At 44.2% G+C, this 23546-nt stretch overlaps 1 protein-coding gene and 1 non-coding gene across 2 annotated transcripts; both read right to left on the reverse strand.

Annotated features, from left to right (window-relative positions):
* Positions 1 to 1056: 1056 nt before the first annotated feature.
* Positions 1057 to 17796, reverse strand: LOC149333094 (uncharacterized). The gene is made up of 4 exons (XM_089557639.1): positions 17734 to 17796; positions 12532 to 12632; positions 12330 to 12433; positions 1057 to 1226 (listed from the first exon to the last, which is right to left on the reverse strand). Exons 1-4 carry the CDS (start codon positions 17794 to 17796, stop codon positions 1057 to 1059), a joined length of 438 nt encoding a protein of 145 aa, XP_089413765.1.
* Positions 9143 to 9215, reverse strand: TRNAS-CGA (transfer RNA serine (anticodon CGA)). Its single transcript has one exon. It is a non-coding gene; the product is annotated as a tRNA-Ser (tRNA).
* Positions 17797 to 23546: the final 5750 nt, after the last annotated feature.

Here is a 23546-nt window from a genome sequence, read left to right on the forward strand (position 1 = left end):
AATTAAAGTGTAGGTAACTCTGGCCATTGAGCCCGACAACATTGAACTTGTGGTCGGTGCAGGATGAAATGTAGAATGGTGGCTGGAACCGAGAGGCACTAAGACGAGTTGAAATGATAAATCTTTTAAAATAAGCACAAGCTTGATTTCCTATGATGAACATAAGGGCTCGATTGTACAAAGGTGATTAGAGTGTGGTCACATATTTATAGTGCTTCTCGCAGTACGCTTGCGCAAGATACCTCAATAAACATTCAAGCGGACATTTTTCGTTAGGCTGCATCCTTTGTAGCAGCCCTTTGAAAATTATTTAACAGGAGTAGAGTTTAGCCGCCCACCAACTGTTGCCTTGATGATGCTATATTTGTCTTGGGTATTCGACAGGAGACTTACAAAAAGGGCGTAATTTAGAATTTTTATGTCGGTGTTACCTTATTGTATCCTTCGATATAAATTTAGATATGTGGCTTCATCATTGACGCCGCCGGATATGGGCCACCCGTTTGACGGACGACCAATTTAACTAGATTTTACCATCAATTTAAAATTTGCGGAATGAGGATATACTTCAGGCAGGGGTGTGAGAAAAAGTGATAACTGACAAATAACATGATTGGTACTCCAATTTAAAAGCCTACTGAGCCTTGCCTGCCTTAGAGTGCGTTGGTTTATCACTGTTCGAAGTACTTGTGATAATATTTCTTAAATATAGATAATTCCACAGTAGTAAATACGATACAGGCCGAAACAAGCATTTCTGCCATGGTTGCGCGTCTCAAGTGCCGAGAAGTGAACTGCTTGATTCCGGCGTCATCAGCACGAATTTTTCGGGAAAGGTTAGAAAGCATTTTTTTCTTTCTTCAGGCTCATAAAATTCTGATGGAGATTGATCGATGTTTTTGGAATCACACGCTCCAGTTTCAGAAGAGCGTTTTGTATATAAATATCGCAGCTTTAAAGCCTTGAATTCAGGTATTAAACTGCCCCTGTATTTAAAAGAAATTTCTTCCGACAGTATATGTTGCAGGGTTGCATCTTTATTACTGCACGGGGCCTTCATGCTCCTGGAATGAGGTTGTCTTCGGGATGCGTCAGAATCCGCTGGCAAGTAGAATTATACAGGTGTCGCACTGTGCGCTTTTTGTGGTTATTAAAAAAATCCAAGCAGTCTCTGCTCGGGCCCTCATCTATCGATGAATTTTTCACGCGAAGGTCGTGCCAGTCGCCTGGAAAAAAATATATACGAGAAAGTATATGTTTCAAAATTTGAATCAGAGCAATGACCACCAGTAGTCAGGTCACAGACTCAATGCCCTGTACTTTGAATGAAACTTGCACGAAGATGAGAGAGGAACATTGCAAAGCTTCTCTCAGTTAACTACCTGTGGTCGCTTTACTTTCCTCCGAGAGAACCCTCAAAAAACATAATGTTCATCCTATTTTTCCTAATTACATTAACAATCATTGAAAGATGGTAAACAACCCAAAAACACTAAACCCAAGACACACAAAGCTTCCAAGAGCAGTGAACAGTGATTTTTGCCAAGAATACCTCTGAGCTTGCTAATAACCTGAAAACCTGAATGCCTCAGGATGCTATCCGACGGTGGAAGTAAGAAAACGTGCAGACGATCAGTACCATTAATGCGGCTGGATATGCACTAGCACTATAGTGCTTTTCCGGAATGACCTGCCGCGGCCGTCGACAGGTTCAGACCGTACGAGCGGGCGGCGTGGTCCAGTCTGTCAGTAACAGTGTGACACGTCGTACCTCCAGTGCATGCTCGAAATCCAATCCAGCAGTCGCAGTTTTATACACCGTACCCCCTCTTCACTCACCGCAGACCTCGACTCCGATTGGTGACCACGATATCTTCATATACCTCGGCTGGCTCTCACCCTCTGTTTCTCTTTTCTCTCCTACATTCCCTCTACCTTTATAATGCTGACGCATTGAAGGTAAGTTCTGGCTGCGGCACTAATGTTCAACGCCAATGTCCAGGAGGAAACATTTATTCGTCCTGCTTCGCGGAAAAAAATGTTCATTGAATTCTGCGGCATACACGGGGTCAGATGCTAATTAAACACGTCAGCGGCTAGCCAAGTGCCTTTCAGCGCAACCAGATGCCATTTTTGAAACTTATTAGCTCTTTTTAGACGGTTGCGGTGCAAGATTTTGCTAGACCATTATGTCGTTTACACGGCGCTCAGCTTGGTGCCTAATACAATTTTCTTTATCTTTCCTTATGAAACTAGTAAGACGTCTCATAGTATCTGCGATGTGTTCGAAGCTATGCCGGCGATGTAGGAAGCCGTTAGCGGCTCCAATATAGTGCCTCCAATAATCCCGGTGGTTTGAATGACCTACGCTCTTGAAACCTGCATACATTGCTCAGTTAAAATGACACCGTGGGTGATTTGTGGTGCAAAATAATTTTACTTGGAGAGCCGTTTCTGGAGGCAACCCTGAGCCGTCGTGTAGCTGAAGCCCATTTGCAGATTTTGGCGCCTTTGTAAGCCAACCTGATGCAAGCCAATCGAAGCAGCGAAGAGACGGGGTAGGGGAAAAGATTCCCTTGAGGTTTAGCGAGGCTCTACCTTATTAAAGCTATCTAAGTGTTGGGGACTGTATGAAAGAAACGTGCGTAGTGTCAGGGACCGCCTTACAGTTATGGTTTTATTTTGCTTTCTATAAATCTCCCTTATCGCCAGTCGCGGGGTAGCTAGGCTTCATATAACATCCTCGCGGACCAAGGTATGTGATTTCAGGCTTCGAGAGCTCGCAAATGACTGTGAAGACGTGCTGCCCTGCGCTAAAACTAGTGGAACGCCGTGGAGAGGAACGAATTCAGAGTGTGAAAAAAATACTCAGCTTCGGTATTTTGAAGCACCACCCTGAGAAGTAGTATTTGCCACCTGCTGAACGCATTTGCTATTCCGTTGAGTGATACACGGCGGCCATCGGTTCTTTACTGTGTGTTGCTCCACTCATCTAAAAGCAGACGCCGCACCGACGCTTATTAAACGTGCATGACAGAGGCAACGCGAAACTAACCCAACGTCCCCTAACGTAAAGGCTTGTAGGAACACCTCAGCATGATGGGCCAGTCATGGCAGATTTGTTTGCAAAGAAAACAGCTTCTGAAGCGCACGGTCCGGATAGCGCAGGATATGATGAAGGCAGTCCGTCTGAGTGGCTAACTCGGTTTCCAGAAGGCCAATACATCTTGAAATGAATAAGAACAAATGAATAAAAACTCCCATACAACTCCCCACTCTCGCTACAGAAAAATAAGTGGTATGGTTTTAACGCAGCTAAACCACGTTGACATGCGGAAGCATGTGTTTAGCCTGGTTGTCTCATGGTTTTGCTTTGCTGGATCATCGGCCCGTCTGGCGGCAATATTCGACTCAGGGTAAGCTCTGATGGAGGTTAAGCTGATCTGATCTGTTCTTGCCGCAGATGTAAGTTGTTGAAGACGACGATGTACATGGCGCAGCGCTAGTGTGTGTTCCAGTTTAACGTGAGGCGTGTTCGGCTGCGGTGTAGCGTAGTTACCTCGCACAGTGACCAGCGATACTGATCTGTTCCCGCCGCCGCGGGTTCGAAGACCAGTCGTGGCAATATTTATTTCTGTCTTCATGGGCTGTTGCTATGCTAGGTTTTATGCTTTATGAGGGTTTATGTCTACTAAGTACGCCGTAGTGAAGGGCTCCGAAAATTTCGACCACCTGCGGTTCTTTAACGTGCACTGACATCGCACAGCACACGGGCCTCTAGAATTTCGCCTCCATCGAAGTGCGACCACCGCGGCCGGGATCAAACCCGCATCTTTCGGGTCAGCAGTCGAGCTCCATAACCACTGAGCTATCCCGGCCGCATAGCTAGGCTTTGCAAAGGTCACCTTCAAGGTCACGCTTCACACGAACTCGACTAGCCGGTTAGGACCTCGTTACGTAATGCTTTTGCAATAAAATAGTGAGAAGTCGTTTCACCTGCTAAAAACAGGTGCAGGATGCACCGTACAGGCTACATGAAATAGAGCGTGTGTGTCTGTTGTGGCATCAACTTTGCTTAATAATAGATACGTTAGGTGGCACTGCATGACTGATTGCCATACGTTCGCATGTCTTGTTTTCCTATTACAGCACTTGTACATTTCACTAAGCATAATCTTGTTGATTGAGGAGTGAAACAGGTTGGCATAACGAGTATGTTGAATCTTTTCCTTACAGCAAAGCCGAGACGTGTCTGCTTATAGGGCGATGAAAAAGCAACATGAACTTGTAGTGAGGAGAACCGACTTCTCTGCTGCCTTGTCCCAGTATGTCAGTTCCGTTTCGTTTTGTATTCATAAGATTTAGAGAAAGACTTGAGATTTTCACTCGCAGCTAAAATTACGTGACGGGAAAACCGGTCTCTACGAGATGTTTTATAAACGAGGAATCACTTTGTGCAACGATGTCCGGCATGACGTAGCTCTTTAACGCATTAAAAAAAGTTTTTTAGTGTTGCTGCTAGAAAAATCATTTCAGCAGTTAAAAGAAGCACCTTGGTCCGCTACATGATACAAAAGAAAGATAAAGGATCCAGCTACTGAAGGACTGAAAGAACAAGTCAGCGCAGCCGCGCCATCTCAGTCCAAAGTGGTGAAAGTAGGTTCCGAAATAAGCTAGAAACCTTTCCTTCCTCTCTAGCATCTTAATCACCCGTAATACTGCGCGTCTGCGGAAAGGCGAAATGCCTACTTCTATCATGAGAAGACTGTAATACATGATCACGTGAAAGGCGCTGTCGTTACTATGAGAATTTGTCTCGATGCTAGGTGCACTGCTACCGTTGTTATGTCCTTAAACTTTTTAAGAATGTCTGCTGTGAAAAAGAAAAATTTTCTATTTTGTTCTCACTGGGACATCATAAACAGACAAAGTTAGAAAAATTGCTGCGACACATGAAAAACTTTCAGCCGAAAGCAAATTCGTCGAGCTAAACATTCTCGAGAAAAAGCCCTAAATATACACTGAACAATGCTTTGTTTTCTTGCATGGCCACTGAGTTATCATAAGTAGAAGCTTCCGGAGGATATTAAGACCACAATTATGCTTCATAGGCAGAGAAAGCGTGTTTGTTACATTTTCATACGTGCATTTTCCCAGTAAACCTCTCAATCTGCATGCTTTTATATGGCATGCGGCTTCTGCTTAGGCTTTCCGTGAGCCGCTAAAACGTGAGCTGCGAAAGGTTGCTGCAAGGTTGTCGTCTCCAAGTCTGTCTCTAGCACTTTTATCAAGGAACTGATTGTTTTGTAGCGCGAGATGAAGGCAACCAGGACTCCTTGTTCAATATCGGACCATGCTGGGAGCTTTCATATAGAGTTTAATAAAAGAAAGGAACTGCAAGTGAACGTGTCAAACCAAATATAAACTGGACTGTGCAGTTCGTCACCTTTTATCATCATGAAGTTGCATGTCAGGAAGTCTTCAAACGAGTTTAATGGGCTTTTTCTCGGCATTAAGACACCTTCAATGTTTCGAATACAGGGGATAAGGAAATATTAAACTAGTAAAAATGCCGAGAATAAAGAGGAATTCTTTTTTGATGAGGTTAAGATGCCGCCAATTGGAAGTAAATAAAGCAGTGACAAGCCTAAATTTGTATTTTCCACATATGTGGCCTCTCCAGGTTGAAATGTCATGTGCACCCTTACATGCATAGGATAGATTTTTGCATGCTGCGTCTTTGCAATATAGTAAGTAAATAGCCGTCACTCTTGTACAGCGCGGCAGATATCACATACAGTATCATGTTCGCAAATGTGCTCAACGCGAGACAAATATTGTGAATGGAGAGGCCCGGAATACCTCATATTACTTCACTGCACACTAACAGAAAATTAAATTTGAAGCATGTCCACGTGGGCCATTTGCAGATAAAAATTTCGTGAAATATGATATTGTTTGGAACAGGTTTGCTTCGCTATGTGAGGCTGCTCTCATCTATTTAAACGTACATATGCCATCTTAAAGAATCCAAGAATTTCATCCGCCATTGAGAATGGTTTCTGTACACATTTTTGACGTAAACTGAGTTTGCAGCACCAAAATGCGTTCGCAGCAGAAGTTTACCCCTTGTTGAGCAAATTTTTGCTTCCGTTCGCCCTTCCGAACTTAAGGAAGAACGACATAAAAAAGCTGGCGGATACTGCTTTTTGATCCCGATAGCTACCCATGCATGAAAAGCGTTAACTTAGGAGACTGATATCATGTAAAACCTGTACTGCAAAGCACTCCTCTTTTACCGTAGAATGATGTTAACGTGGGTGTTTTAACTGGCGGCAGCGATCTAGCAGATGTTTTAGCAGCTGTAGAAAGGGAGATGCTAAGTACTTTGCTAAAATGACATTAATGGTATAGCCTTAGAGCACGACACAACTAAAGTAGACGAAAGCATAGAGAACCTAAATGAAGCAGATTGCTCAGTGCTTATAAAGTTCCAGCTGCACCTACAGCCCGTAAGCAATTTCATCAATTGTTGATCCTTTGGCCAACATTTCTAAGAAATCTTCGGCCCAAATTTGAAGGGCCAGAGTTTATTCTAATGTTATAATTCGCGTCTTCTGCAACAGCGACTTACCAGAAGGTGTCCGAAAGACTTTCAAAACCCCGCACTTTTTGTCTTCGCTCTGATACAGCAGTATCTCAGAGCCAATTAGAACACTTTCTGCAGACGTGAGAAGAAAATTCAAATATCAGGAATTAATAGAAGAATAGCTGTCTAGGTCTTACTAAAGTTTCTTGAAAATTGGACAAGGCTGACTTAGTAGTGACAAAAAGAGGCCTTTTTGAAGCACCAATGTGCTGCTCTGAGAGGCAGTTGGTCCTCGACGAGGCCGGCCACAAGACGTCTTTCGAGTGCTGAGAGCACGTAGAAAAAATGTAAAATGAACAAATTCAGCGTTACTTGCTACCACTTTTCATCCACCTCGCTTTCGACGCGCTGGAGAGAGAAGCAAACGAGAAACAAGGAGTTTCCATTGGGGTACTACACCCGGCTCCCATGTATAAGGTTCTTTGTGACGTGTGCAGTGTGTGTTACGCAACTGGTCGTTGCCGCAAGGATGCTGCACTAATGGTTAATGCTGCTACTTAGGAAGCCAGTATTAATAAAAGAAAATAATTGGAAAATTTTTAATATTGGCGGTGACGATAGGAATGTATTCATGGGGAACACATTTCAATAGTACAACAGTTTGCAGAAAGGAGAAAGTGCTAAAAAATTGTCGGGATGGGGCTCGAATTCACGGCCTTCCTTTGTCGCGTAAAGGTCGCTACAAACGAAACTACGGCAGCGGTTAACCTTGCCTTTTATTTTTGAAGGCATACTTGTTAGAAAGAGCCTTCTTTCTGTTCGCCATCGTCATTTGCCACCAAAACGGCGGACGAGATACGTAAATGAGAGAGAAAGAGATTTATAAGTACTGTACTCCGTTTCTGTAACATCGCCCTACGAGAATCCTTACAGGCGATTTATAGTACCTTAATAAATAAATAAGTTTGGTTTGGTTTGGTTTATGGGGTTTAACGTCCCAAAGCGACTAAGGCTATGAGAGACGCCGTAGTGGAGGGCTCAGGAAATTTCGACCACCTGGGGTTCTTTAACGTGTAAAGGTCAAATGAAGACAATTTACGTGCTCTTACTCTAAGCTGAGAGCAGTTGACTGGTCAACATGAGCCGCCAATACCAGCTGCACCCGGGAGTGGGGTTGGGGGGGGGGGGGGGAGGTTATGTTGGGCATGGATGGCTCCGGGCCAATCTAAAAGGTGCTGTTGCATGTTTTTGTAAGAGAACGGGTATTCAGGCAGAAATAATTTTAACAAAAACGTCCTAAGTACACTCGCGCCTAAGTGATGAGTGTGTTAAATTTTAATAATCCCAGCGTGAGAGTCTACAAGGAGGTAAGTATTACACGCAGCATTCGATGATGATACTGTTTTTTTTTGGCGCAAGGGCATCTAAGGCCAAAGAGCGCCAAACACAACGGTTTTGGTTGGCGCAGGCCAAAATATGTACACCGGTTAGAAAAAAAATGGGTGTATGTTTCTAAGAGTAACGAGCATGTGCATGACTATAATGTGACAGAAGGGCGTATGTCAGTTGGAATGGCCTGCAGTGGTGCATAGCACCTAAAATTTGTGTTAAGAATTGTTGCTTATAAAACACGAAGACAGGTAGCCTCAACCACAGTCCTTGCTTGAGCAAGAAGGGTGGGGCCTCTGGCAGTTACGGCTCAGCTCAGCCTTCTGTAGCGTTAGCCGTTGTATTCAATGAGCAATATAATGATAAGCGTGCAATTGCTTATTTGTATTCATGCGGCTACGAAGGAAAACTATACAGCTTTCACAGAAACTTCGCAGTTGGAGAGGAATTTATCAGGGACTACCGCCTGACTGAAGCAGCCGGTCTTGCAAATGAGCTAACCGGGACGGCTAGCATATGGTAGGGCGAGAGCGAATTGATCATTCGGTGTAATGCTCAGAGGAATCCCCAAGATGTCTTAGATTTGTGATGAGGGAGCCATTACAATTTAGCATCCACCAGAGCAGTCATACAGCTACAAAAAAAATTTTACACCTGTAACAGAAACAAAAAATACTCATTTCCCTGATACTGACAATGTATTCAATGTTCATGCAGATCAGAACAATGTGCTGAATGCTTCCACGTAAAATATTTTTATTGCTTACTAATAAACTCATTTTATTATGTGTGGCCCGCTGCTGTGGCTGAGTGAATATTGCGTTTAGCTGGATAGCAAAACTATGCGGGTAACGAATCATGTTCCGCGGATGGTGAATTTTTGAAGCAGGCGACATGAAAAACCGCCGTATGCTGCACGATGTATGCGCATGTTCTCTCATAGGTTATGTGCAGCTTCAGAACGCCAGCCATTACGTACCGTACAATTACCTTCTCTAGCATAGCATATCAAATCATAGCATACCATACCATATCGCACCATGACAACATACCATATCACGCCATAAAGGACGGCAACGAGCAGTCACCGAAGCCGAGGCACATCGGGAATTTTTTTTGCTTAATAATGGAAGCTTAATAAATGTAGAAGATAAAACAACCACATGCCGCCGGTGGGATCCGAACCCACGACCTCCGAATTTCGCGTCCGGTGCTCTACCAACTGAGCTACGGCGGCGGCTGTCCAGTCTTTTGTGTTCGTAGGCATTTATTTCTAGTTAAGCGAACATTGAGAGTAGGGTGCCTTAATGTTCATGCGTTTCGCGCGCCTCCGATTTCAGGGTGAGAACACCCTTTGCACCACCCCGCGCCGCCGTTTCCCCGTCGCAACGGCATGTTGGGTCCCACGCGCCGATTGCATACAGTGGCTTTGTATGCAGTTGCATGACGACTAGAATAATGTGACTGAACTGGAAATATGCAGTACATAGTTGTTTCGCTCGTAGCAGTACTATTCTGGCACTTTTGAGTTTGTGTTATGCATGGAGCAGTCGCTCTAACCACACGGCAACCGAAAAGTGATGTTGGACTGCTATGTTCCCCAGTCACTGGCTGCACTGAAAAAGCACAGCGGTTATTTGGTGTTCTTTCGCCGTTGTAATTTAGAGTATCATGGTTTCACCGAATTCAGTAGAATTATGCTGCATTTATTGTTCGAACGTAAGCACTCTTCACAGGGCCCTAATTTTGTCGGGTATGCCAGCAGCGCTGAGGATGACCTGCCAATATAACTATTTCTGCGTAGTTAGCGCCCGCTTTTTAAGCATTCTTTGGGATCACTTCGTCTTCTTACTGCACCATATGTGGAGAAGTTCACGCAGTAATGGCCAATTTCTCTTTCAAACGGTCCGTCGCCACCTATTGGTCATACTTTCTCAACTGCTTGTTCCGCAGAAGAATAATCCAGACGGTTGAGTTTCCCTCTTTTGACTACATGTAGATTAATGATACGATGAGAGGACGTTTTGCTGATTCGTAGTTAACTGACACATTTATTTTTGTGTTCAAAACTTCAAGCAAAAATCAATAAAAGCTACGGATTCACAACGTAAGCTCACAAAAACATCCCCCAATAACCCCTTCTTTGGAATCCCATTATCTCTGCTAGGCTAAACTAAAAAAGAGGAGTCGGAGCAATGCGGGCCGCCTTCCTCGCTTCCGCGGAACCGTCGGCTCCAGTTTATAAAAGACGCTGGCTTGTAGCCTCACTCAGTGTAGCCGGGCAAGACAATAGATCTCTAATTAAGGTATGGGTCAGGGCTGGTTTGAAAACCGCGTTTGACGTAAAGCGTGGAACAGACAACAGGACAGAAAAGCTGTCATTCCCTCAACTTGAAACGTCTCTGTCGTCAGGTTCTGTATCTAGCGCTGGGAAAATTTGGATGTGGCCTGTCATGTTTTAATCCTCGCCTCCCCTTGGCGCACTCAACTGCAGGGCGATTGCAGCTTTCCCGGCCTACGTCATCGGTACACGTGCTAGTGGTCTGGACTAGACATTCGACTTCTGACAGCATGGTGCAGAAGGTTCGATGTGTACTGAGGCTGCTGCACAATTATATGTCTACAACCGGGAGAATAAAAGCAGCGGGTAACGCTCGAAACATCCAAAACCGAGGCGAAAGTATACGCAAGTTCGCCCACTGGGCCACGCTTCTGTGGTTGAAGTGAGCTCGTGTTGTGCGCTTGATGCAGGAGTCGAAGATCAAACTATGAGGGACTGTTGTGTTCCCGGATGTTCTGATCACTCTAGAAAAAGGCAACGGCTATTTCGCTTTGCTTTATCGGGAAGTGGGCGGAGAAAAAAGTGGGAACCACAGGTCAGGTGAGGCGGCTGTAAAACATCAGAACTGAAAAGTATGCGAGGCAAGGCATGCGAAATGCTTGAATTCCAGAGCAATGTTTGCTTTGGATGGAGTTATAATGCGCAACTTTAACGTTTCATCCTCGTAAACTTCTCGCCCTTGTCTTCGTGGCGAACGAGAAGCTGTTTCAATGGCAGTCTTTGGCAAATATGAAAATGCAGCTCGAAATAAGTAATGCTGTTTGTTTGCCAACTAATGCAATGTAAAGCATCCGGGTAAACAGATTCTATTGGAGTAGGCAACGCCCGTTGCGAGAATGTAATGACTGTTCACAAGGCGTCGAGTTTCAAAGCAGATTAGTTGAGAAAGAAGATATATTTTTGCATAACTAACTTTTATTCACTTTTTAAACAATCTATGGCAGCACCTTGTTTTGGGTTGTTTTGGGAGGACATCAAATTAGCGGTATTTCACGGGTACGGGCAGTTTTATGATCGAAACATCCCGCCGCCGCATTGCTCCCAATGTAGACGAACGGGAGAGTGGGATCCAACATGCCTTCGTCGAGAGCGATGTCCTCACCCTGAAAGCGGCGCTGGCCATCGAGGCTCCCTACTTGAGAGTGTTCACCAGCGCCGCCCTCGTCCAAAGCGGCGAATCTTAATACAGGATGTACTACGTCCGTCGCTATGGCGAGGATGGCGCTGGTGAATACTCTCAAGCTTCGCTTACACTGCACATAAATACCCATTAACGCAGAAGATTGGAGAGCCCCCGCCGTCGCTCAATTGGTAGAGCTCCGGATGCGAAATTCGAATGCTTAGGGTTCGGATCCCACCAGCGGCATGTGGCTGTTTTTTCTTCTGCTTGTACTAATCTTTTATTGATAAAAACAAAAAAAAGCATCCCCTATGCTTCTTGGTTTCGGTGACTCTTGGCTTTCGCCATTTATGTTATAACGAGTACCTCTTCCCATTCCCTTGTCTGCTGAACATGTCATACCATACCATAATATAGCGTCCCATACCGTACAATACCGTACCATACTATGCCACACGGTACTGTATCACACCACATAGCTCTATACCTTACCACAACGCACTATTTTATACCATACAATACTGTAATATACTCTAACTTACCCTACCATACTATACGTTTTCTTCTCTTGTAGTACCTTAAAATCTAATTTCTGATTGACACAGAAGTGCACTGACTTCAGCGGAAACGAACTGACTGCTATTTTTCAGAACTGCTCATTTTCACTGACACCACCTCTTTCGCTTTTCAGGAAAAGTTCAACTTTTTAGAAGTAGTTGCGAAATGAAAAAAAAAAAACGGACCCCAAACAATCCAGAAAATCATGTTTTGTATGGGCAGTTAGGGACAAGTGGAAGAATAGAAAGAGTAATGCAGCGCATTGCGTAACCGATGTCTTACAAAGAGTAGCTGCACAAGAACTGACATATAACAATTTGACGATTGCTTACCTGAGTAGCCAATAACCATTTGATTATACACATTGTTTGTCTCGATATCATTTGTACTTCCGTCTGCCCAGACATCAAACTTTCCGTACATTTGCGTCTTTGACCTACGGAGGGAAAGAAGTGACATCAGCTACTCAAAAGTGGCAACTTCACTCAAAATTCTTACCTATTTTGACCGACGTAAAAATATCTCCAAAAATACATGTCTTTCTCGGTTATGTTAATCTTCTCGTCCACTTCACATGTCAGGGTGCTTTCATCAGAGGTTGAGTAAGTCCAGATAGGTTCAGTAGTATTCAGGAACTGCAAAAATAATTTCAGAGATAACACTAATCAGGCGGTTTCAATTCGTCACTGTTTTCTTCCCACCCAGCAAAAGTGTCCAAAGCACGGTACAATTTTTGCATGCTATGAAGTCACTGCATAATAAAATGTAGGTGTCAAGAAAGTGGTAAGGTTTTAGCGCAGTTTTAGCGCAACCAAGTAGACGTGCACAAGGATGTGTTCAGCCTGTTAGGCTCATTGGTTTGCTTTGCCGGGTGGTTGGCACGTCTAGCGACAATATGAGTTCGATAGTAGTATCAGTTGATGAAGACGAGGATTTGCAGTTCACAGCGCAAAGGTGTGTATAGTGGTTTGATTGCAGCATTAGTTGACGAAGGCGACAATGTGCAATGCACAGCTTGAGAGTGTGTTGCAGTTTGACACGAGACGTGGTTGGCAGCGGCGATATCATAGTACTTTCGTGCAGTGGCCAACGAAGCTGATCTCTTCGTGCCGGCGCGGGTTCAAACCTGAGTCGCAGCAAGATTTATTTATTTTGTTTATAATTCAGGCAAGGTGATCCTCAATGTCGAGCTTGAAACAAACTCAGTGAGCCGCTTAGACCTCTTCAAGTGGTGCTTTGGCATTAAAAACGTACTTGGCCTGGACATTGTGTTGTTAGTATTTTCAAAGCCGAAGATATATGGCGGTGTCAAAGATTCAGAACTCAATAAGCGTGCACTAGCCAGACGGCAACGCCACTGCTAAAACCTTAAAAAATGACTCATTGAAATTGCACAAAAAAGAGGCCGCGATCGTGCCCGTGGATATCCTTTGCGTGTGGGGTTGGGCACAATTCCGGAGTGCGTCACAGATGTACTCTTTTAGTTGGCCTCCGACAGATCCTGAGGGCGCCGTTTGCCCACATTTCGTTTTCCGGCTTACAGGGGCGTTCGGCACTCGCTCAACATGACTGTTTTAAAACGATGTGAGCGCGAGGAACTAAAGCTTCGGTGCAATTGCTGATCCGCTTGCCGGCTGTGGAATCATCCAACCCGACCTATTCGTTGCTAGTGAGCACGCTGACAAAGAAAACGTACTTAAACAGTAGTTACACGCATGTTATAAAGCTTCGCGGCGATAGCAGAATGCCATAGGGTATCACCCAATAATGTTTCGAAGTCTACGGGAGGGTGGTTTAGAGTACCTTTCGGAAAGCACATGAGATTTTTGAAGGGTGTCAAAGATTGTAGTTTCTTTTTTTCTTCTCAAAGCCCAGGACGTCACCATTTTAGCGTGGAAAGGTGTTGCGCTTCGTCTTTACTCGTGTGCACATTTAGGTGCGCTCTCGGGCATGCTTTGTACCCCTGGGTGTCGTTACTTTATCTCAGTTTCCTGGTGCGCCTGTGACGGTAATTTGAAGTAGGGCATAAAATACATGCACAAAGGTGTGGGCCGGTTTTTGCTCTGTTTCACACTGTATTCGCGACGAGGTGCGGGGGTCTTGCGTACAGACGTCTGTTGGAGTTGCACAGTAGTGTAGACAATACAGCAAAAGGCTCAACGACATTTTTTGTTCGGTTGTAGGTTTTGCAATACAATTCCCGCACGTCATCACTTTTTACTTTTTTAGTCTCTAGTGAGCTACAGATTAAATCACTCAAACAAAGGGAAATGTTAGTAAGATTCCTTGAGTGTGTACGCGAAATTTGCAGCATAAAACAAACGATGCGCTCGAGGCGAAATGGAAAACAGCCTCTGTGCATAGAAGCACCGTTGCCCCCAAACAAGCACTAAGTTGAAACCTAACTGCAGGAAATGCCGATTTTGCGGGAAGAAAACTGCAGTAAAGTACTGTGATATGCTAAGCCACTGCACACAAATAAACTGCAAAGATTCTCTGAAATTCAGCTGTAGATGTCTGTTAGTGTTTTGGTCATTGCGTTATAAGCCAATTGCTCATGTAGTGGGGCTTGTGAAAATTTTCAACGATAATATATGGTAGAAGGGTTCCATTCGTATGACCTGATGATATCTGATGGCTTCGTGAGGAAACGTAGGTAAGCTTAGGAACTCTTTCAAGAATTATCTCCGGAACATTATCCTGATTCTCCATTCACATTAAGAACAAGTGTCCAGTGAGAGTGAGAAGATAAAGTGCACTTGCTATTATCAATTTATTACCTTTGATTCTGAGTACCTTTTGATGGCAATTTGAAACCTGTAGCATTAAGTAAAGCTGAGAAGAAGAGTGCTGGAAGTACTTGACCAGAAAAGAAAAATGAATGATGACGCCGAATTTATTGCTCAATTTTCGAAAGCCATCACGTAAAGCACGCCACTGTTCTGTTATGAGACGTCTCTGCTTTGAATAACGCAGCTCCTGTGTTTGTGACCGTGTTAGTAGCACACATAACATCGTACGGTAAGATTATTATGGAGATACGTACGGATGCGTTCCACAACATTATCACACAAATGATGTAAAGAAGACGTGCAAGGCGGCTCGAGAGTATGGAAGTCTCATTTCAGTGAAAGCTATAAAAAGTCAAATGCTTAATTGAAAAATAGGCTCATCGAGAATACTCTACATTGATTGTCGGTTTTGTTACTGTCTGTTTGTTCTCGACCGTTTTAACTGAAAGTAATTCAGTGCGTTATTAATGCAAAAGCATTTCTAGGCTATGTCGGCGGGGCTGTGTCACCAAAACGTGTCCGCAAAACGTGTCCCCAAAGGAACTGATGTGGAGAGGCTGCGCAAAAAAAAATGATATTGATAGGATGAATAGTTATATAACTGGAACAAAAAATGTCGAAAGAACTTCGAAATCGCGCGGGCGTCGATAAAGTGAGTGGACGGGAAAACAGCCGTGGATGCAAAATAGTGTAAATATAGGCAAAAGAGTGAATATAAAGTTTGAAATCAATTAGAATATATTTAATGAGTGATAATTAATAGAAAAAGTTTCATAGACATAGAACAATTAGTCAGTTAATTATCAGCAAGAACAATTGGGCGATTTAATAGGCTGGACGACGATATAGCAAGTGGACGGGAGAGCAACCACGGCGCGAAATTTAAAAAACCAAAATGGTTGATTGAGATAGAAGGTATAATAAGAGAAAATAAATCGATCTTTAATTAAACTGTAAGATAACTACGCTAATTCAGTAGTCAATTAATTAACAAACAAAAAGAAAATCATAAAGAGAGACAAAGAGAGGCGACGAGTGCCAAGGAGGCGTCAATGCTTTCACATTCTCCCAATGTCGTTCGCCGAAGTAATCTCTAATTCTTTTACTCTACATCAAGCTTATTCGCCCTACGTACCACATAACGAGTGCAAGCAGTGGCGTTCGATTAAACTCTACGCCTTCATCATCTCAGGCATCAAGACCAGAATTATGAGACTATAGGATGAGACACCACGTTGGTTACTGATGCGAAAGTATTATATGGCTATGTCACGTCAGCAAAAAGTGTCCGAAAATTGTGATAGTGAGTAATAAAATCTTCCCGTGGTAAAAATATGGCTTATGAGGTGTAATCAGTTAATTAATTAAATGCGAAAAAACGCGAAAAAATGCACCTAGATGTCAGAATAGCCATGGACGCCGACATAGTAATTGGACGGCAGATAGCCGTGGACGTCTGTATACATGTAGACGTATTCCTTTCGCCTTGCTCCAGTGCCAGTCACCGCAGCGATCTCAAATATTTTTGCTTTACACTTGCGCCGTTTTTTTTGTTCGTGTTTTGCTGTCAGAATGTTCATGATTGCGATTATATTGGAAGAATAAAGGGTTCTGAGATTTGCTAAACCTGTCCTGTCATTAGTCGCGCTTCTGCGTATGCTCTTCGTCCTCCTGCACTGAAATCCTGGACCCACGCTAAAGAGTTAATGACATGGCGTGCTGTCATAGAATTAATGACATAGCGCGGGGATAGAACCCACTGCGGCAGCGCCTTAAGCCGGACAAAGCAGGAGCACTGCCGACTAAGGCACGATCGCCAAGGAAACAATTTGCGAACGATTGCAGGCTGCATTTTGCTGCATTTGCCAGTATTTTATTTTGCTGCATTTTGCATGTCTCCACCACACGCAGAATGAGAGCATTTCCCGTTGTAACATCACGTTTTCTTAACATTGCGAGCCAGATCTGCACTTGTCTACGACGTCGAAAATGTGACATTAGACTCTGAGTACAGCCATGGGCCTTCAAGTTCACTCTAGATGCCGCAGCATTAATGACTGGGCAGCTACTCAGTAGCTAAAGCGAGAAACTCTGGTAGCTACCGAACTGGCAGAGAGTAGATGGGCGACAAAAAGAGGCGGGTCGCGCTGCGAGGTTACGAGCCAATAGAAGTGACGATGCCGCGGGATGAATGAATGGCAGGATACCATGTGGGGTCATCTCATACGGCAGCCCACAAGGAGTTCGCAGAGCGGTTCGCGTTAGATCCCTTTGCCTTCGCATGGGATACGAGCGAGATATTTTGGTTCCAGACTTATCTGCGGCAAGAGGCTGATAGCGCAAAAAGTCACCAACATCCAGGAAGAGACTTTGGACAGTTTCGCATCATGACCAGCTTGTTGAGAGTCACTAACCAGACACGAACAGCTTTCTATACGTGCCTGAAATTATTTGAGCCACTCCGACTATGCCAGAGTTTCCAACGTGATAAATTTCATTCAAGAGTTATTGTTGTTACCCAGAATGGAATTCATGCGAATAAGACGACTGCGCAACATTGTTGGCAACGTCGTAAGCATCCCGCATCGTGGTGCAGGTGTCATGCCCGTGACCTGTGTCTGCAAGAACTTTAGGTGCTCTTATCAATTACAGCAAAAGATGGAGTGCCTATAATTTTTGTTACCTTTCTTCTCCTACCTTGTTGCATTGTGTGGCTGTGAAAGAAAATTCTCGCTTCAGTAATTAACAAACAACTCATGTTGAGCAAAGTTACTTAGTAGTTCGAAGTTTTTATTACCTGCGTCTTAGATTTCCTAACATCATCAACCTTGAACACCTAAGGTGTATTACAAAACTGAAAAACAGTATGGCTTGTGCATAGCTTGGGCCATTGGGTTTGTGAAACACACGGACCCGCATTGAAAGTGTATCAATGCCACCTCACCTGCACTATGTTTAAGTCGCCATTGCTGCTTTCTCCGCTTCCATTGTTCGCACCAAGTGACATCGATGGGGCTAGAACCACCCCGAAGAGGATGAGCCCAAGCGTTCGCTGGTGTAGCATAATTCCTTCTTGGTAGTCTACTGACTTTTTTCCGCATATTAGGGACATTTATACAATCACCAATAGGCCAACTCGTGTCCTCCGAGTTCACCTTGACATTTAGGTAGGAAAATGGGCTTTTATTTGCTTTTGTTTTTATTTCACCAGACGTATTATGCTTTCTTGCAAAGCGAAAACTTCTGATAAAGGAGCTTTAATGACGAGATTCGTTATGCTGAAACTTCGTGGAACTGGCAAAAAAAAGTGCACTGTAACGTGAAATAACAACCCTGCGCTTTTTCAAATTTCCGTTTTTTTCTAGGAATTTTCGATCAGTACGAAAACGTCGTAGAGCCTAATGAGGCATCATGAAGCGAACGGCGCAATATGAGAGATATACACTAGGACTCTAAGATTGCGCTGTTCGCTTTATAATGTTTCATAAGGAACTAGGAAATGAGAACACCTAATGGGAGCCTATTGCATTAGTCCACCATGGAATGAGAAAACGACTGGCGAAATGTAGTCCAAGCGATTTAAATGACAATACGGGTAATGAGCTCTACTTGGCAGTGACATAATGCGCAGAGATTCTTGCGAACTGCCAAAGAAAGGTATTTTTCTTTAATTTCTTAGATTGTCTTTGCCTTGGTGACTTCGGTCAAATGTCTTAAACCGGATTCCATGTAAAGATTCGAGGAGCTGACTGTATACAATTTTTGAGAGCAAATTTCTTTTTCCGGTATATGCTGTTTGTTACAAACTGAGTGATAAAATGCGTGAAAATTGAACCATAGGCTCTTAAAAGATCAGGTGAGGGCACGCAGGGTCCATCTCGGAGCACCAAACCCAATAGGAGCTGACCTACAAATTTTACATGACCATCTACGCGGCAGATGTATAAACAGCAGACCTGTTAGGCATGTTGTGACGAGCAATTTACTGGCTCTCTCACGTGTAGATGCCTGTATTGCGTTATTGGTGAAAATGAAGAGGTAAAAGAATATCAATGCCAGAGGTCAGTAGCGTTCACAAAACATCTTCATAAGTCTTAATAAAGTACACTTGTATATGAACAAGAAGCGGGTTATTCATTCCGTTGCAGAATTTTTACTACGTCCGAACCAAAGCGGAAGCCTGAATTTGTGCTACGTAGAAGACGGCAATGAGCTGGCAGTGCCTCGGGATGGAGCAGATTGAAGTTGATGAAGACGGCGCTCTGCAATGAACAGCGCAAGAGTGTGGTGCAGTTTGGTGCAGCACATCATCTCGTAGCATCGCGGGAAATGAATGACACAGGCAGCTAATAAGCAAGTAGGAAATCAGATTAGGGAATGAAGGGTGTTTAGCGTAAGATCAAGAAGCCAGAGATTGGTAACTGGATATATATGATGTGAGAGAAGCTAACAGGGTCTAAAATGCAATAAAAAGAAACAAAATCATAAAATAAGATTTTATTTTATATCAGGCTGCAATGAAATTCCGTTCGAGGCAAAAGTATGAAAAAGTGGACTGGTATGCAATGTATAGTAAGCCGACTGTAACTGTAATCATAACTGAGAAGTTGAGAATGAAGATGGAAGCACGGTGCGACAGTATCAATTTTTTTCGCGATCTTTCGAAATTAGCACTTGTTCCAGGAGAGATCATGATAGCATTTGCGCAGGATGAGGATGGTGTTTTGGGAAAAATTTATATACCCATAAAGCAGATTAGTGGGCGCTTATAATCTCTAAAGACTTGATGAGCTCTTTGAACTTATCAAGTATGTGAGAAAAGGTGAATTTCACTCTTATAACTTTAGCCTAGCTGACGTGTCTTACGCTTACCAAGATGCTTTTTGAGAGTGAGGGTTACGACTTTGTTTATTCGCACCTTAACCCTAGCAACTTGATTTTTCTCTGTAACGCGGGCAAAAAGTTCAGAAGACAGTCTTCTCGCTAATGAAGGCTTGAATAGCTAAGCGAGCATTGCTGTAGAGAGCGTGACTTTCTTTCTTGACAAGTCAGGGCACGTGCGAAGCCATGGAAAATGTACTTTAACGTTCGAGGTTCTGACTTGCATGCGGAACAAACCCGTAAACTGAGGTACCAAATTTTATCACATATTCACCCTAGGATTTGTCAACCATTTTCCTCCTTCGTAGAATATATAAGATCTTAATGTAAACAGTTGTGCGCAAACAGCTCGTAAGCGTTTTCATACTTCATCAATGTGTTAACACTAGGAGGAGGCATTGTTCAAAGTCAAACCAAAATACTTCACAGTTTTCGATATTGCAACGGGTGGTAAACGCAGCGTTGGCAGTTAATGCCCTGTAGATAAATCTGCCGGTATGTCTCTCTCCTGATTCTTCCGTTTTTGCGACGTGGCGGCAGGAGCAAACGGAATCGGGTGTGGCATTTTATGCTTTCACTCTGTATGCGTGACTTACCAGAGCAAATAACATCTGCGGCTATTTTTCTCCAGCGATCTTCTCGTTCCCCACAGAGATCGTTTTATTGCTTCATTGGAAAGGTAGAATCATTGGCCAAAAAGTTTGGGTGGGGTATAGACGCGTGTGAGAGTAAGAGTACAGTCACCAAGCAGTGGCTCCACACATCAAGCAATCGGAGGAGGCCAGATTTCGCGCCGAAGGTGAACAGCACCTATACGAGGGAGCCGGGTTCAGACGAAGAATGAATACATTCCACAAAGTTCGCGACTTCGATTGCTAAAGCCACCTATCAGAAAACTTGCGTCTCTCAGAAAGCAAGTGATAATAGTCTGTGTGAGCGCTGTGTTGCCAGAAGCTTGGCGTTTGTGTTCATGAGATGTAAACCCACCACAGTTTCTTTTAGTAGCAGTCGCAGTTCTTTGTCGGTTCACTAGAAGGCTAGTGCGTCCAGCGTGGGTGCCGCACCTGTGTGGGCCTTGTAAACAAGTTCGGAACTCAGTTCTGTCCCACTTTTTTTGCGACCCGGCCTACTTTTATTTCTTTTTTAGAGAGAATGAGATCTACACGTCCGTGCATTTATCGACCGCAAGCTGTGTGCGTTACAGCGGAAAAATGGCATCCAGTTTATGCAACAACAAAACTGAAGGAAGTCTGATGTCTAGGAATAAAGTTAATTGGCGGTTCTATAAGGCGCTTTCGGCAACTCTAAAGAATTTTAGTCCAGATAGATGGGAAATCTTCGGCTTATTAGAGTCTCCCCCTTTTATAAGTTTGCGTGTGGTTTTAATCAAATTGTTAGCACTGCACCTAGTGAAAATAGCCTGCTTTCCTTTGTGTCATGTACCATATAAGTATATATGAAACATAGGCGCAAGGACTGAATCACGTTGAGCAAGATTTACTATCGGAGGCATTCATCGTCTAAAACAGCAGAAAATAAAAAAGACCCATCATGATTATTCAGTGGTTGTCGCAGTCGGCTGCTGATCCCTTGGTTGCGAGTTCGATCCCGGCCACGGAGGCCGCATTTCGATGACGGCGAAATGCAAAACCACCCGTGTAGTGTGCGATGAGAGGGCACGCTGAGAAACCCCAGCTGGTCTACATTGATCTTGTGTGCGCTACGGCGTCCCTAATAGCCCCCGTGTCACTTCTACGCGTTAAACCCCCGGCATTACTACTTTTATTACAAAATAAAGGAAGTATATATTGGCGTAGTTTTTTTTTTTCAGCATCCAAACATTCCTTGTTGCACGCAACAGAAATAAGCAAGGAAAGGTGGGCTTATAGCAGCGGTAAAGATAAGAAAGAAAGAGGTATTACGCAAAGCGGCGATGCGGGGCATGCATGCGCTTGCTGGCATGCGATAATTATTACGCCCAGAAATATGCGACTGCAATGAATTGTAACTGGGATTAAATTATTTTGTACTTTATCGAAGCGCTGAATTTGTTCCGATTATATAAAAAATAAATGCCAATTGTTAGCGGACGGCTTCGTCATGCTGTTGTCGGAGTGCTGTATCCTGAACTGTCATACAGGCGGCTTATATCTGCCTATCGCTGTTGCACTTAGGGTTGCTGGTGTCTCAGATCAGAAGCGTATGCTTGTAGGCGGTTTTTTGCAGGACGACATACGTGAAGCATTACCAGCATCCGTAATAACGGAGTCATTACTCATCGGCACCAGCCTTACGGCTACAAAAGAAAGCTATAAAGCTTTCTCAGAAACTTCCCAGTTAAAGAAAAAAATGGCAGTGGCTTAGCTCGGCTATGCCAGGATATACGTAGCGAAAGCTAAGTCGCCGTCCATACTGTCCCCTCAACTGGGGTTGCGGCGCACGCGAGCTCTCTTTTTCAATCATCCGACAAGTTATCAGGCATGCGATACAACTGGCGAAGGGAGCGGAGGCGAGTGCAACGATGAGGCAAGCGGTGTGACGTCATACCATACGGCGGCGGCGGCTCCGCGGCGAGGCGCGCTGTGTGACGTCATGCCAGATGGCACGGCGAGCGCGCGGCGTCCGCCAGCTGCGGCTGTTGCTGGGCAGCGGCTCAAGATCGGTCTCTGTGCCTCCTCGGAGCACCGCCACAGGAAATCACAAGTTCGTGGTCAATGTAGCTTTCGCGACAAAACTTCGCGACATCCTTGTCCGGGGTGGGAGCATGCCAATGACGGTGGATGCCAATGAGTAATTACTGCCTTATTGCAAGTCTACTCCACCTTGGGGGTTTTCCTTAACGTCTGACCAATATCAGCAATCCACCTACATCGGCTACAGAGAGGGGGGGGGGGGGGGGGTGGAAGGTGAATATGCATTTTACTGCGGAAGAACTAGACGCGCTCCTCGGGTTTAAGCGGTGTGTGACTGAGTCTATCACGCCTGATTTGAGCAAGTGTAACTGGTTCACTGGGTCAGTGTACACCTCGTTCACGCTGTGCGAGAGAGAGCAAACCTTTAATAAACAAACCTAGAAGCTGACACGGCGCAGGTAGTTAATGCCAGCAATTTTTGGTTCGCGTCCCTGCTGCGCACGCGCGCAGCAGGGACGCGGACTGCACAGTTACGCAGCTGCGCACACGCAGTAGCAAGCGCGTTTCCAAACGGGGCGTTCACCTTATACGGCGGGTACCTAGTTATCCTCCATTAATGCTTGTACAGCTGCTCTCTGGTAAAAATATTTTATCTGGCATAGGTGTATTGCTTTGCTGTACCCGTACATTGTGGCGCTGCTACGATACTTTGATATTTTCGAGGGTGGAAGTCAGACTCCAGCCGTCCCGACGCACACACAACCAGTTTATTCAAACATACAATCATATACATGACAAAGAACAGAAGCGCCTCCTGGGCAATAAAGAATTGAAAATGAAAAACGAAACTGAATACAACAGATATGTACCTCACACCCATGTCTGCCAAAAAAAAAACAAGCCATCTAATACTTAGATCAAATTAAATTAGGAGCTGAAACACGTTGCGCTGAAACAACGCTCGCACAACGCTCGCACCGCAACGCTCGCACTCTCTGGAATGTTTATTACCCGTACGGGGTAATAAAGAACCAACTGTTCTGAAGAGAACCGGAACGTCAGTTGGACTATTTGGAGTGGCGTGTCTCCACGTAAAAGCGAGGATGATTTCCTTACTCAAATTGTTGGGAAGCGTAGATATTTCGTCTCCTGCATCAAGACATTTGTTTTCCTTGGAAGCAAACTGGAACTTCAAAAAATAACAGACAACAAACCTAAGTCGCAAAGTTGCTAAGCATATAAT

This window comes from Amblyomma mixtum, chromosome 8, assembly GCF_055824585.1.
Source record: "Amblyomma mixtum isolate Tamu chromosome 8, ASM5582458v1, whole genome shotgun sequence".
NCBI classification, from domain to species: domain Eukaryota; kingdom Metazoa; phylum Arthropoda; class Arachnida; order Ixodida; family Ixodidae; genus Amblyomma; species Amblyomma mixtum.